Source organism: Erinaceus europaeus, chromosome 10 (assembly GCF_950295315.1).
Source record: "Erinaceus europaeus chromosome 10, mEriEur2.1, whole genome shotgun sequence".
In the NCBI taxonomy this organism is placed as follows: Eukaryota; Metazoa; Chordata; class Mammalia; order Eulipotyphla; family Erinaceidae; genus Erinaceus; species Erinaceus europaeus.
The window spans coordinates 85457685-85473758 of NC_080171.1; the positions used below are offsets into that span (position 1 = coordinate 85457685).

At 40.6% G+C, this 16074-nt stretch overlaps 1 protein-coding gene across 1 annotated transcript in view; it reads left to right on the forward strand.

The window, feature by feature from the left end:
• PAPPA (pappalysin 1) overlaps positions 1-16074 on the forward strand; it is a 304579-nt gene that overhangs the window by 131827 nt on the left and 156678 nt on the right. Inside the window, exon 8 of the mRNA XM_007521940.3 lies at positions 11974-12102. Coding sequence (XP_007522002.2) covers positions 11974-12102 — 129 coding nt within the window. The remainder of the gene's footprint in view (positions 1-11973; positions 12103-16074) is intronic.

A 16074-nucleotide genomic window follows, 5' to 3' on the forward strand; every position in this document is an offset into this window, starting at 1 on the left:
GATTAAATGAGATAATTCATAGAAAGTGTGAGATAGTAGTACCTGGAAAATAACAAATAGACCACTATTAGAAACCACAATTTTTGTTATTGTTTCCAGAGATGAAATTTCAAAGAAATATGATATCATTTAGTAATGTAGATGATTTGGAGAAATAAAGCATGCTATGTGAATTTTGTGACAAGGGAGACAATAAGATCAATTAGGAGAAATTAAGAGCACCAGAGTGGGTTTCTTGGAAGAAGCAAAATGAGATAGTTCTGCAGGACAGTGAATTCTTTCTCCATTTTATCCTACATTTTCTTCTTATTTCTTATTTTATCTTCAATACGCTGGCAGAGTTTTCCCTCTTAGCTTTTTTTTTTTTTTCCTTTTACCATATTTGACAATTTTGCTGCAATAATGATTACATAAAGCTCTGGGTCACATAACAGACATTTCAGTCACCATTCAGTTGATATGAAATAAGTATCTTTTATCCTAACTAAAAGGGTGATAAAGAGGCTCAAAGGAGTACAATACTTTGCCTATAGAGTTCAGATGAATCATTTTAATTACACACCAAACAAAGAAATAGAACTTTTTTTTTTTTGTCATGTGTACTCTATGGGTGCCACCACCAACCTCCTCCCCCTTTTTAAACTAGAGACAAAGAGGAAGAGAAAATGAAAGAAACCACAGCACTGAAAGAAACCACAGCACTGAAGTTTCCTTCACTGTGGTTGGATGGGGCTTAAACCTGGGTCCTCATATATGACAAAACAACACACTATAAGAAATATCACCTTTGTCAAAGGCTAAGTTACAGGGTGCTTAGTTTCCTTGTATATACGTAAATATTCATAATATTGCCTGAAGGAGGTTCTGGCTGACCCCTAGTAAAAAGTGAGGTATGACAGAAAGCAGGCTCAGGAATGTGAGGAAAAGTGCCCATCAAATCCCTATATAAGTGCTCATCAATCCTAAATTATTCAGGGGCATAGATACCAGTAAGGTATAGTTTTATAGGGGAAGTAAAGGCCAAGGTACACTTTCAGAAGAGTGAGGCTAATTCTAAGTGAGCTTAAGGAACCAGGTTAAACAGGTTCTGTCAGGGATAGGTGGAGTTTTCTTGGAAAAGGTGGGCTAATTATTAATCATTAGGGGGCTGGAGTAGGAGAGGTTTTCTAGACCAGGTAGAGTGTTCCCTCTGCATTTTTTTTTTTTTTTACCATATTTGACTATTTTACTGCAATACTGTTTATATAAAGCTCTGGGTCACATAACAGACATTTTAGTCCGCACCTAGTTGGCTTCTTCCACTTCTGTCAATAGCTTGTGACTTCTACCATAAGAAATCGTCCAACAAGTTCTGGATTTGCTTTGATACAGCAGTAGAGATAGATGTTCCATCATACCAGATTTAGCCTGATTCATTTAGGTAACAATTTCATCATCTTTAAGATTGTGCTCTAGTTTTGATGTGTGTCTTGACATCAATATTGTTCAGAGGAAAAAACCTGATAAATCATAAGACAAGAAATGTCAGTATCTTTATATCTAACTGGCAAAAACACAAACTGAAGAAGGATATGTCAATGGAGGTAATTCTGAAAGAATGGTAGTTAGGTAAATGTAAAAATAATAATAATAATAATAATAACTCAGGTAGCGCAGCAGGTTAAATGCAGGTGGTGCAAAGCACAAGGACCAGCTTAAGGATCCCTGTTGGAGCCTTGGCTCCCCACCTGCAGGGGTGCAGGGGTGCAGGGGAGTCTCTTCACTAGCAGTGAAGCAGGTATCTATCTTTCTCTCCCCCTCTGTCTTCCCCCATCTCTCTCCATTTCTCTGTCTTATCCAACAATGACTACAACAATAATAACTACAACAATAAAACAAGGGCAACAAAAGGAAATAAATAAATAAATATTTTTTAAAAACTCAGGGAGTCAGGTGGTAGGTAGCACAGCTGGTTAAGTGCAGCATGTGGTGCAAAGCTCAAGGACCAGCATAAGGATCCTGGTTCCAGCCCTCCACTCCCCACCTGAAAGGGAGTCACTTTACAAGCTGTGAAACAGGTCTGCAGGTGTCTATCTTTCCCTTCCCCTGTCTTCCCCTCCTCTTTCCATTTCTCTCTGTCCTATCCAGCAAGGACAACATCAATAACAATAACAACAATAATAACTACAACAATTAAAAAAAAAACAAGGGCAACAAAAGGGAATAAATATTTTTAAGAAACTCATACAGAGGGTAAACATTTCAAAATTTATTAATCTTATCACATGCAAGTACTACAACTTCCATTCATTAGCTAGAAACATGAAATTAATCTGAGTTGCATAATGAAAAAAACTGTTGATTACTAATGGAGATTAGCTTTTAAAAAATAAAACCATACTTGGTAATTTATTTAGTTATTTATTTTAGAGCACTGTGGAGCTCTGGCTTATTAAAGTGAGTATATACTTGGGATTGAATCTGAGACCTTTGGTGCCTCAGACCTGAAAGGCTTTTTGCATAATCATTATGCTATCTTCACAGTCACTTAGAATTCTCTTTAAAATGTTAATGATGTGGGGGAGGTAGCATAATGGTTATGCAAAGAGACTCCCATGCCTGAGGCTCCAAAGTGCCAGGATCAGTTCCCCATGCCATGTTATAACCCTGAACTCAGCATTTGGGGGGGGGGGGGGAATGTGTGTGTGTGTCAAATTGTTAATAATGAGACTTGGAGGTAGTCCACCTGGTAAAGCACAATACATTGCCATGAGCAAGGACCAGGGTTCAAATCCTTGATCCCCATTAGTGGGAAGCTTCTGGAACAGTGAAACAGTACTGCAGGTATTTCTCTGTCTCTTCCTTCCTTTCTCACCCTCTGTCAATGAAATGGAAAGGAAAAAAAATACAGGGAGTAGTGGGATCGTCCTACAGGCACTGAGCCCCAGCAATAAACTTGGTTGCGAGAATAATAATAATAAGCATGGAAACTATCATGCTTCAGAAGAAGTAGTAAAATATGACTTCTAAACAAAGAACAAGTAGGAGGTTTCAATTTGGTAATTTAGTGCTCCTATCGCTGCACTAAATAGCATTTTGAGCTGGAGAGGACTTTGGGGCTATGAATATTCTGATGTAGTTTAAATTACTGGAAAACAGAAGTAGATGCTGGCAGCCAGAGGGCAAGCCAGCCATTAAGGTTGAGAGACTGGCTGTAGCCTGGCTGCAGAGGAAATGAGGTGGAAGCTTTGAGGTAGGGCTTAGGGTCTGCCTGAATGTGGGAGGTACAGAAGGGAAAGGAGTTCAAGTGACAGCATAAGACTTTCCAGATGGTTTTAGGAGCAGCTGAAAGGAACAACTTGACATAAATGTCCTACTTTTAGACCAGCCATGAAATAGGTCTTAACCTCTAGCAAAACCTTCAGAAGCTATGAACTTGTCCTTCTGAGAGAATTCATATGTATATATATTTCCCTTTTGTTGCCCTTTTTTTTTTTATTGTTCTTGTAGTTATTCTTGTTGTTGTTGTTGATGTCACTGTTGTTGGATAGGAATGAGAGAAATGGAGAGAGGAGAGGAAGACAGAGAGGGGGGAGAGAAGGATAGACACCTGCAGACCTGCTTCACCGCCTGTGAAGCAACGCTCCTGCAGGTAGGGAACCAGGGGCTCGAACTGGGATCCTTATGCCAGTCCTTGCACTTTGTGCCACGTGTGCTTAACCCATAGCCCTACCGCCTGACTCCCTTCTGAAAGAATTATATTCTGCATAGGTTATTGAGAAAAGAGCTCTTTAGTGGTAGGGACTGCCTCATTCAAGAAAAACTGGTCCTGAAATGAGTGCCACCTAAAATGTTCCCAGCTATGAACATGAACTACAAGTTCAGACCAAAAGGGACTCAGAGTTTTCTGTGCTAAATATTAATAGATATGGGTCATTGGTCAAGTCTCTAAAAATGTTATATGCGTGGTATACACACATTTGCAAGAAGGAGCACTGTTAATTTTTCCCTGCTAATAAAATGTGTTTTCTGGGCCAAAGAGATAGGCACAAGCTTTCTAATAAACACAACCAGGTTTGAATCTTACCACCACCACAGGGGAGGTGCTATAGCCCCAGTGCTGTAGTGTCTTTCCCTTTGCTCTCTCTCTTTCTCCCTGTGTCTCTATCTAAATGGTAGCTTTATGCAAGCATGGACTTCTGAATTGGATAGAAGAGCAGTGCTATTTTTAAAAATTTTTTTAGTTTATCTTTATTGGGTAGAGACTGTCAGAAATTGAGAGGCAAGAGGGTGCTAGAGAGGGAAAGAGACAGAGAGTCACCTGCAACACTGCTACATCACTTGCAAGCCTTTTCCCTGCAGTTGCGAAATGGGTGCTCAAACCCAGGTCCTTGTGCATTATAACGTGCACTCAACCAGATGTGCCACCACACACCCACACCCGGCCTCAAAGAGCAGTGTCATCTGTAATGTTGATGAGTAAGAAGGAAGATAGTGGGTTCTTCTTCTAGCGTTTGCCCTTCTTCCGTAGCCAGTCAACAGCATCAGGTTGAGCCTGATGCAAAGCCTCGAGACCTCCTTTGAATCTGGAGAGGTGGCAGTCGTTGACTATGTGGGTCATAGTCTGTCTGGAGCTGCAGGGGCAGTTCGGGTCGTCTCTGGCTCCCCAGCGATGGAACATAGCGGCACACCGGCCATGGCCTGTTCGATAGCGATTGAGGAGGGCCCAATCATAACGAGCTAGGTCAAAGCCGGGTTGACGCTTGCAGGGGTCTGTGATGAGGTGTTTGTTCTTTACTTCAGCTGACTGCCAACTCTGTTTCCAAGAGACTGGAACAGAGAAGTTCAGTGTAGGCGTAGGGGACCAGATTGGGTGACGAGACGTCAAGCGTTGAACAGGGTGGGCGAAGATATCCGCGTATATTGGCAGGTCCGGTCGAGCATAGACGTGGGAAATGAACTTAGATGATGCTGCATCCCGACGAATATCTGGCAGGGCGATGTTGCTAAGAACTGGCAGCCATGGAACCGGGGTGGAATGGATGGTTCCAGAAATTATCCTCATGGAGGAATATAATTTGGAATCGACCAAATGGACATGGGGGCTACGGAACCATACTGGGGCACAGTATTCTGCAGTGGAATAGCATAATGCCAGAGATGATGATCGCAGTGTGGAAGCGCTCGCGCCCCATGAGGAGCTGGCCAGTCTTGCAATGATGTTATTCCTCGCGCCCACCTTTGCTGCAGTTTTTATGAGATGTTTGTGAAAAAACAGAGTGCGATCGAGAGTAACGCCAAGATAGACTGGCTGGGCTTCATGCCGGATTCTCGTATTGCCAAGCTGCACATTAAGCTCACGTGAGGCCGAGGCATGGTATAGATGGAAAACAGATGATACCGTTTTAGCAGTGCTAGGAATTAGTCACCATTTTTTACAGTAATCAGATATCAGAGACATGTCTTTCGTGAGTGTTTCCTCGAGGATGTCGAACTTGGATGCCTGAGTTGCACAGCAGATGTCATCGGCGTAGATGAACTTCCTTGAAGAAGTTTCTGGGAGGTCATTGATGTAAATATTAAATAGCGTAGGAGCCAGAAGAGAGCCCTGGGGGAGGCCACTTGAGACAAGTCTCCATCTGCTAGACTTGTCACCCAGATGTACCCGGAATCTTCTGTTTTGGAGAAGAAACGATATAGTGTTGGCCACCCATGGAGGCAGGCATCTTGAGATCTTGACCAGGAGACCACAGTGCCAGACCGTGTCATAGGCTGCTGTGAGATCAACAAAGACAGCACCCGTCTTTAAATTCTTCTGGAATCCATTTTCAATATAAGTTGAGAGGGCCAGGGCTTGTTCGCAGGTAAATCTTCCTGGGCGGAAACCAGCCTGGGCAGGTGATAGGAATTTCTCTGTAAGATGAGAAATACGTGATAGAAGCAGCCTCTCAAGGAGTTTGTAACACATGGAGAGGAGAGAAATTGGTCTATAACTGGCAGCCAGTGTTGGGTCTTTCTTTGGTTTCAAAACCGCTATAATCTTCGCACGACGCCAAACTTTGGGCATAGACTCAGATTCCAAGATGTGGGACAGGAATGAAGCGAGCCACTTCTTTGCTGCGGGGCCCAGGTTAAGAATGAGTTCTGGGGTGATGTTATCATAGCCAGCAGCTGTTCCCGGTTTAACCCTCTTCAAAGCGTCTTCCAGTTCAGACAGTGTAAAAGGAGAGAGTTTTGGAGATGGACAAGATAACCGGAAGTGGGATGACCACTCATGGGAAATGTCTCTTTTCCAGACTGGGTCGATCTTAGCACGTCCAACTTGAGTTAGGTGACAGGCCACTGAGTTTGGAGATACGGGAGGATGGGAGACGGGAGGGGGTTGGCTACCGGCACCCAGTCTGTGAAGAAGCTTCCAGGCCTTCCTACTTGAGTGGGTGAAGTTCAGACTTTCCGTGAGTTGTTGCCAGCGGGCTTGGTGTGCTGCATCCAGGGAGGTAATGAGATGGTCAGCCACATCTGGGTCGCCCAACTCATCATACTGTTTTAGTAGTTGCTTGCATTTGGCATCAAGACAAGGCGTATAGTTAGCACGTCTCCCACAAGGAATGGCTTGGGAAGCTGCCTTGAAGATGGCTTGGCGGAAGCGCCTGTAGGAATCTTCAGAGGGGATAGAGTTAATTGGAATTGCAGGAATAGATTTGTTGGTAAGATCACTGAACAGACGCCAGTTTGCTTTCCAAAAGTTCCATCTTAGTTTCTCCGAGCACAGAATCAGTGGGAGCTGGAGACCAATGTGGATGATAGTTGGGCGGTGATGACTGTGTGGGAAGATCTTGAGAACTTGTCTCGTAGTGGGAAAGGCTTCGCCGTTGACTGTGCTAATCCAGCACAGATCGGGTGACGAGTCTAGCACTGTGAAAAGAGCCTGGTTGTTTGGGATCGTATAATAGGGAGATAATAGGGAGAGGTCATTCACTGAAGCCCAGTCGGCTAAGATAGAGCCGTCAGCATGAGTGGAGGAATATCCCCAGTCTTGGTGATGACTATTAAAGTCTCCAAGATAAACGGCTGGGTGATTCGGGATAGGCAGGACCTCGTTATCCCATGAGGCACTGGGAGGCTTATATACGTTGACAAGCTGAATAGTTCCAACAGTAATGGAGTCGTAGAAGGTCGAAGAGGCCGTATGGTAAACGTCCGCAAGACACGATTTGGCGTAGATGGCTCGGCCATGTTTATGATGGAGATTACAGCATATTAAATTGAATCCACTGATGATGAATCGAGCAGCTTCATCGACTGCTGTATGTGTTTCTTGTAGGCAGATAACATCTGCCTGATGCTGTATCACCAATTGACCAATAAGAACGCGTTTGGCAGAGGACAGCCCCTCAACATTAAGTTGGAGGACTCGAAGAGCAGGACCAACAGCTTGAAAGCTGGCAGGAGCTGCTTGTTGCTGGCTTTGAAAGTGACTGGGATCCATGTGGATTCAGTCGGCTAGGAAGGATCGTCAGTTTCCCCAATGAATGGGTACTCACGAGATGCACCATGGGAAGGTCGATCCAATGGGTGAACAATATCAGTGGATTGGTAGTGCAGGCACTGAGCCCCAGCAATAACCCAGGAGAAAAAAAAAAAAAGAAAGAAAAAGAAAAGAAAGTAAAAAACAAAGCGAAACATTATATATATATATATTATCAAGCTATGGCATAGTTGATAGATGATGGTAGTATCTTCATAGGTTTACCTTACCAAGTTTACATGAAGTGATCTGTAACTCCAACTCTTATAGTTAAGAGGGTATGACTGAGAATTAGAAAAACTAAGCATTAGTAGTGACAGGCAAATATTTATTGTACGCTGAGTATACTTTTTTTTTTTTCCGTCCAGGGTCTCAGCACTACGAATCCACTGATCTTGGTGGAGATCTTTTTCCCCCCGTTGTTGTTGCTGTTGTGTTCTTGGATAGGACAGAGAGAAACTGAGAGAGGAGGGTAAGAAAGGGGTGGGGGGGGGAGAAGGATAGACAACTGCAGACCAGCTTCACTCCTTGCAAAAGGAACCCCCTGCAGTTGGGGAGCCAGGAGCTCAAACCAGGATCATCTGCCAGTCTGTGCTTTGTGGGTGTGCTACTGCCTCACCCCAGAAGTTCTTTATATTTGTTCTCATACTCAGACTGTAGGAAAGTACTGTGAGGCCAAGTTGGTTTATGGCTAATTTGAAATAGGTTCAGAGTTATCTATGACTTCTCAGCTAACTGATGAAGTCAATATAGAAACTTCAGTTTGTGTTTATTGAGAAGGAAGAGAAGGGAAAAATAGGAAGGAGAAAAATACAAATATTGGTAGGTCACTCTAAATATCATCAGCCTTAAGTCATTTGTCACATATAAATTAAAAAATGCAATGTAGAGGAGTACTTTTTATGCTCATATATTTATTTTATTTTATTTATATTTTTATATTATAAAATTACATGTTGACAGAGGTTTGTATCCACACTATTCCCACCACTAGAGTTCTGAATCTTCACTCTCCCCACTGCAATCCACCACAAACATGGGCCAACCATCTTCTCTACAACTATCTGTCCACATTTATATATAGTTGCCACTTCTTGTTCTGATTCAATCCTTTCTTCACCTCTAAGCCACTCATGACATCATAAGTACCTCCATATGTCCCTCTAAGCGACTCATAGCATCATAGCTACCTCCATATGTCCCTCTCCTTTTCCTTCTCTCTCTCTGGGTGCTGATGGTGCTGATGTAGTGCAGAGTCCTCTTATCTTCATCCTATCACTTCTCCCCTGATGGGAGTATGGATCAAGGTTGTTTATGGGGAGCAGAAGGTAGGAATTTGGGTTTCTATAGCTGCTCATCCACTGAGCATGGGCATTGACAGGTTGATCCTTAACCTCAGCCTGTTTATATCTTTCCTTAGTGGACCAGAGATGCAAGGTTCCAGGACACATTGGTGAGGTTTTCTGCCCAGAGATGTCAGGATGGAGTCATGGTAGCATCCATGGTGTCTGGAAGGTAGCATGACCCAAGTTTAAACAAGATGGTTAATGAACAGGAACCAGAAAGTAGGATCAGAGCAGATGAGATTAGGGATTTTAGGGTAGATGAAAGCTAGGAGAATCATTTTAGGCACATTACTGGGGGCACACAACTATAGTAGTTTTGCTTGAGTTTGGTAGCTAGCCTGAGGTTGGATGAGAATATTGTCTGAGAGAATGGTGTTAGAGTAGAGAAAAGTTGGATTAGGACAGGGAGTAGCTCTTATTCTTCTATTAAAAAAAAAAAATCTGTGGCTGAAATTAGCTATTTACCTCCATCCACCTGTTCCAGGGCCCATATGTAAATACATACTTATATTTAGCACCACACCTGTGTAACCTCTAAGTCCCTATTGATCTGAACTTATAGCTCATGGTATACTCATATATTTCTACAGAGGTTATCCATTTGCTTCCAACAATGACCATAATGATCTGTGATTTAGCCTGAAGATAGTTTTTTACTTTGCTTCATAACATGGCCATATTGATTACCCTTCCACCACCCAAATGTTCTGGTTTTAGAATCTTTAGAGAGACAGCATAATGGTTTTACACAATAATTTCATATCTAAGGCTCTGAGATTCCATGTTCAGTCCCCAGCACCAACATAAGTAAGAGCTGAGCAGTGCTCTGGTCTCTCTTTCTCACTCCCACTCTTTCCTCTCTCCCTTCTTATATCTCTCATTTTAAAAAAAACAAATAGGGAGTCGGGCTGTAGTGCAGCGGGTTAAGCGCAGGTGGCGCAAAGCACAAGGACCGGCATAAGGATCCCGGTTCGAACCCCGGCTCCCCACCTGCAGGGGAGTCGCTTCACAAGTGGTGAAGCAGGTCTGCAGGTGTCTATCTTTCTCTCCTCCTCTCTGTCTTCCCCTCCTCTCTCCATTTCTCTCTATCCTATCCAACAATGATAACAACAATAATAACTATAACAATAAAACAACAAGGGCAACAAAAGGGAATAAATAAATATAAAAAAAAGATAAAAAACAAACAAATAAGTAAATAAATAAAATATATTTAAAGAAGCCTTATTAAAAACAAGCATTCACTAGTCTAAAATTGATATAATAGCTCAGATGCTAAAAACTATATCAACAAATTTGCAGGCCATAAACTCAGATGAAAACTATTATTTATACATTCTTATATATACTATCTCAACTTACTCATTCACCTGCTTTGTTTTCTTTGTAGAGCACTAATGGAATCCCCAGAGATTCCTGCTATATCACCAATATTACTTACCGGTACAACATTAATCTACTCAAGATTCTCAGGAAAGCTGTGTTCAGTATTCATAAACTCCAAGTCATTGTTACACTGAGAATCAGGAGACATTGTCTGTCCATTACTCCTGTACCTGTTATCTTATTAGCCTTATCCAAACAGCTCCAGTCCTACCAGCAGCTGAAATAACAGATGGGCAAGAGAATTTGAGGTTTCTTGACATCATCCTTTTGTTTATGAAATTCCCCCAACACTGGAATCTGATAGGAATTCTTTTCAGTATTATTTTGAGGTAATTTTTTCTCACCATAGATTCTTATTAATAGAAAGTAAATAATTGGAATGTAGAGAAATAAAATAGAAATTAACATTTGACTTCTAAAATAATTTTAAAAATAAACTGGGAAGTTAATTTGGTTATTGGAATTAATATCTCTGCCTTGGAAGATAATTGGCAACAGCCAGGTTGATTTGGTGTGCTCAAGTAGGGAGCTGAAAGGAACTAAGGGAAGGGAGGAGATACAGAGTATGGTCAAAAGTGACAAAGTTAGAACAAATTAGGAGGTCATTAGGAGGTCTTGATAGGAGGGGATACATACAATCTGAGAAAGTTGGCAGTTTGGCAAGAATCAGTACTTGGAATTGGAATTCCAAGTCAATTCCTACTTTTCAAGGTATAAGATTATTAAAACAGACCTTAAATGGGCGTTTAAGGAGAATACAATATAGTCCTTAGTAATATATGGTTATAAACAAGTTGCTTAGTTTTTCTGTGTCTTAAATCTCTAATCTGTAAAATAAATATGTAAATGCTACTACACATCTTGATTGTCAAATAAAATACAGGAAAAATACTTAATCCCAGACCTGGCATTTAATTAATGGATGATGCTATTACTTTTGTGCTATAGTCAAGATTAAAATACATAGGGCACAGAAGACAATTGGCAAAGGAGATTCACTGGATGTATAACATTGGAAAATGGTTACTCATACAATGGGATTTTTTTTTTGGGGGGTGCCCAGGTCTTAAATTGAGAAGAATATCAGATAATGCCTAGAGAATCTGCTATGATATTCTCCATCTCTGTGTGTTTGCTTTTTAAAAAATATATATTATCTTTATATATTTATCTATTGAACAGAAACAGCCAGAACTCAAGAGGGAAGGGGGTGATAGGGTGAGAGACAAGAAAGACAACTGCAATACTTTCAATACAAAACTTTCCCCCTGCAAGTGGGAACCAGGGGCTTGAAGCTGTGTTCTTGTGCATTTTAACATGTACGCTCAACCTGGTGCTCCAACAGCCAGCCTCCTCTATGTGTTTGATTATCCAATTTATTTTTCCTGAATGACATTTCCCCCAAATGCCTACAGTATGGGCCATATACTGTCTAATAATAACCCACCAAACTCATGAGGGATAAATTAAAGACTTAAAATAACTAGTAACTGATATGCTTACCTGACAGTTGATGTCAACTAGTGTTGCCATGTATTATGGTGTGGTCAGTCATGCTTAATAGGGTACCTTAATTCTGGTAGACAGAAATAAACTGTCTAACTAAATGTACATGTAATTTCAAAAGAGGAGCAAGACATGCAGATTGTAGTCAAGAGAGTCAATTTCCTACACTCACCTTGTCTGCCACAGCGTTGTATCTCCATAGCTAACAGTCTTCTATATGTTTTCTAGGAATCTAAGTCTTGGTGGTGTGTATGAGTACCGAATCATCACCGTTTCTGGAAGTGAAGAGAGTGAGCCATCACCAGCTGCCATATACACCCATGGAAATGGGTACTGTGGTGATGGTGTCATCCAAAAGTAAGTACCACCAACTAAAGAAAGGGCAAAGGAAATTCCAGTTAGACCAAGAGATGGTCAGACTGGTGAACTGAAGAGTTTGTGGGATGATATTCAGTATGTAAGCTGAGATACCAGTGATCAGTTTACATAGTTTGTGGCCTCAGAAGGAAAGCAATGATTCCTTTCTGAAATCATGTATTTCTCAAGTAGTAGTGCAATATATGAGCTCAGATACTGCTAGTGTAAATTTACTCACAGTAGGTTTATTGTTAATTATGTCATGAGTTTCCCAATGATTCTAATAAACTTTTTTAGTCATAGCTTTCAGTTAATGTGTATGTTAAAACACTTATATATTTTGCTTGTTACCATTTACATTTGTTAAAATAACATATCTACTTATTTTTTTATTCATTTATAAAAAGGAAATACTGACAAAACTATAGAATAAGAGGGGTACAACTCAGAGATCCGTATTCATGTCTTAAATGTCTTATACCTATAATTTCAAAGCTCAGTTGTTAATGTTAATACAGAGGAAATCATACAAGAATTTGTAAGTGTTGAATTATGGTGTAAACCACCTCACAGTACAGAATTTGACTCATCTAGCATAGAAAATAATCTTCTCTTTGTCAGAGAATAAACTTGTTTTATGTATTCAAGCACTTCCAAAAACAGCAGGCAAAAATGAAGACATAGTTCACAATGCTTACTGAAATAAAATTGAGGAAAGGAAGATCATTCTCTGCTTTTTCTCCACATTAAGACAATCAACTTCTAGAGTCAAGTGGTAGCACTCTCAGTTGAGCACATATATCCATGTGCAAGGACCCAGGTTCAAGCCTCTACTCTCCACCTGCATGGGAAACACGATGAGAAGTGAAGGAGCTCTCCAGAAGTCTTATCTTTTTCTTTTCCTTTCTATCTTCTCCTTTATTCTTAATTCCTCTGTCCTATTAAATAAACTAGAAAGAAAAGAAAAAGAAAGAGAAAGAAAGAAAGGAGAAAAAGTCAGACAAACAGAAAGAAATGACAACCAGGAGTTGTGGATTCATAGTGTAGGCACTGAGCCCCAACAATAACCCTAGTGACAAAAGCAAACAAACAAACAAACAAACAAACAAAAAACATCTTTAGCTGCAGCTGTTGTCTGATAGGATGCAGGGCAACTGAAAAAAGAGATCTTCAGGGGGCAAGTGCCCCATCTTTGTAGGTCCAAGATTGAGCTGCATACTCACAATACTCAGGAAACACTTGTGGTCATTGTTTGCAACTCATAATTGTGCTTTGGGCTTTCTAATTCAACACAAAAAATAAAGAATGGAACTCACTAGATGTGGAACCTGATCTACAACTGTATTTCGGAGCCAGATATAAGGGCATTGGTAAAACACTGCCAACAGTGTGACTTGTAGTAATCTAAAGCTATTTTTGGAGCCAGTTGTTGGTGGACTCAGTAAAGAACACACTACCATTTTCAAGGACCCTGGTCCCCAGTACAAGTTACACTATTGGCAGTGTTTTACCAACGCCCTTATATAAGTTTGCAGAGGGCAAATTTATGAGCCATGGAGCAGTACTGCAGATGCTTACTTTCTCTCTTCCTCTCTCCTTTCTTTTTTCTTTCTTAAACACTTTATTTACTATTTATTGAATTGAGAGAGATAATACAAGAGGGAAGGAGCAGGCAGAAAGGAAGAGAAAGAGACATCTGGAGCACTGCTTCATTTCTTGTGAAGCTTTTCTCCCTACAGATGGGGACTAGGGGCTTGATCTCTGAAATTGCTTATTGTGACATGTTCTGCCAACCAGGTGAGCCGCCACACAATCCCACCCTCCCATTTTTCTCTCTACCTCTATAATGGACAAATGATCACTAGGAGTGGTAGCATTATGATGTAGGTACTGAGTCCCAACCCTAGAACAACAAAAAAAAATGAAGTTGATTATCATCACTTTCATTCAAATAGAATTTTTTTTTACTTTTTTTATGATAAGCTTGGACCTCTTATATGCATGATTCCACCATTCCCAGATTGCTTTTTCATCCAGATAAACAAAGCATGAAAGAAATAGAGGAGCAGAGCTTCCTCTGCTGTCATGGTGCACCCATGTAGTACCTCGACTCAAACATGAGTGATAGGTATCTCAAGGCAGGTGCCCTACACAGTGAGATATTTCTCTAGTCCTTAAATAATCTCACTCTCATCTTTTCCCTTTCTTTCCTTCTGTAGTTTTTATGTCTTCCTTTCTTTCTCCCTTCCCTCCCTCCCTTTATTTTAAAATTTTTATTTTATTTTATTTATAAAAAAGAACCACTGACAAAAACACAGGGTAAGAGGGGTACAACTCCACATAATTCCCACCATCAGAACTTTGTATCCCATCCCCTCCCTTGATAGCTTTCCTATTCTTTAACCCTCTGGGAGTGTGGACCCAAGGTCATTGTGGGATGCAGAAGGTGGAAGGTCTGGCTTCTATAATTGCTTCCCCACTGAACATGGGCATTGACAGATCAATCCATACTCCCAGCTTGCCTCTCTCTTTCCCTAATGGGGTGGGGTTCTGGGGAATCAGAACTCCAGGACACATTGGTGGGTTTGTCTGTCCAGGGAAGTCCGGTTGGCATCCTGGTAGCATCTGGAATCTGGTGGCTGAAAAGAGAGTTAACATAAACATAAACAAGTTGTTGACTAATCATGAACCTAAAGGCTGGAATAGTGTAGATGAAGAGTTGGGGGTATTGCTATTTTGTAGATAGCTAATATATATATTTAATATATATATATATACATATATATATATTCATAGCACACATCAACTCTGGCTTATGGTGATAATGGATATCAAATTTGAAGCTTCTGGTATCTCAGGCTTAAAAGTTTGGTTTACTCCGGCTGGAATATCTTTACAACCCTAAATAGTATTCTTTAAAATGTATATTTATTCATTTTTTTGATTATCGTGTGTGTGTGCGTGTGTGTGTGTGTGTATGTGTGTGTGTGCCTGTTTTCTTAGAGAGAGAAGCCAGAACAGAAAAAATCTGTGGCCTTGGTAATGCTGAGGATTAAACCTGAGATCTCAGGGGCCTCAAACATGCAAATCATGTGTTCTAAAACATTGAACTTAGCATTATAAATACTATTCTTAATAAAGTTTTTTGTTATTTATTACCTTTGTTCCCCTTGTTGTTTTATTGTTGTAGTTATTGTTGCTGTTATTGATTTCATTGTTGTTGGATAGGACAGAGAAAAATGGAGAAAGGAGGGGAAGACAGAGAGGAAGAAAGATAAACATCTCCAGAATTGCTTCATTGCTTCTGAAGCGACTTCCCTGCAGGTGGGGAGCCAGGGGCTTGAACTGGGCTCCTTATGCTGGTCCTTGTGCTTTGTGCCACCTGCACTTAACCCACTGCACTACTTCCCAACTTCTCTTAATAAAGTTTTTATAGAATTAACAAATAGCTCACACAGCAGAGAGCACAATTTACCATGTACAAGGACATGTGTTCTTACCCTAGTACCACATGGGAGCACTGTGCATGGCAGATACGTTGTTGATGTTGGTTCTTCTCTCTCAACCTCTCTTTCTTTTTCTTTACTTTAGAAAAGAGTTCACAAAAAGTGACATAATGGCTAACACACACAAAGGTAGATTTTTGTATAATTCTTGCCCCAAATTGTTTGCTGTATAAACATTACTTGTTAAGTTACCCATACATACCAAGTATTGGTGCAGATGACTTGTAGATTTCCTGATGCAGCTAAAAGAAATCCTTTGAGGGAAAGGAAATATGCATGTTAGCTACTTATTTTTTTCAATGAAATGATGATGACGCATGCTAATACATGCATATAAATTTAAAATGACATCTAAGTAGATTCAACATTCAGTCAAGTCTAAGGGGTGAGCACTTGGTTGAAAATAATACATAATAATCCACAACATCAAACATTACATACTTCATATACAGTTTAAAGATGAATA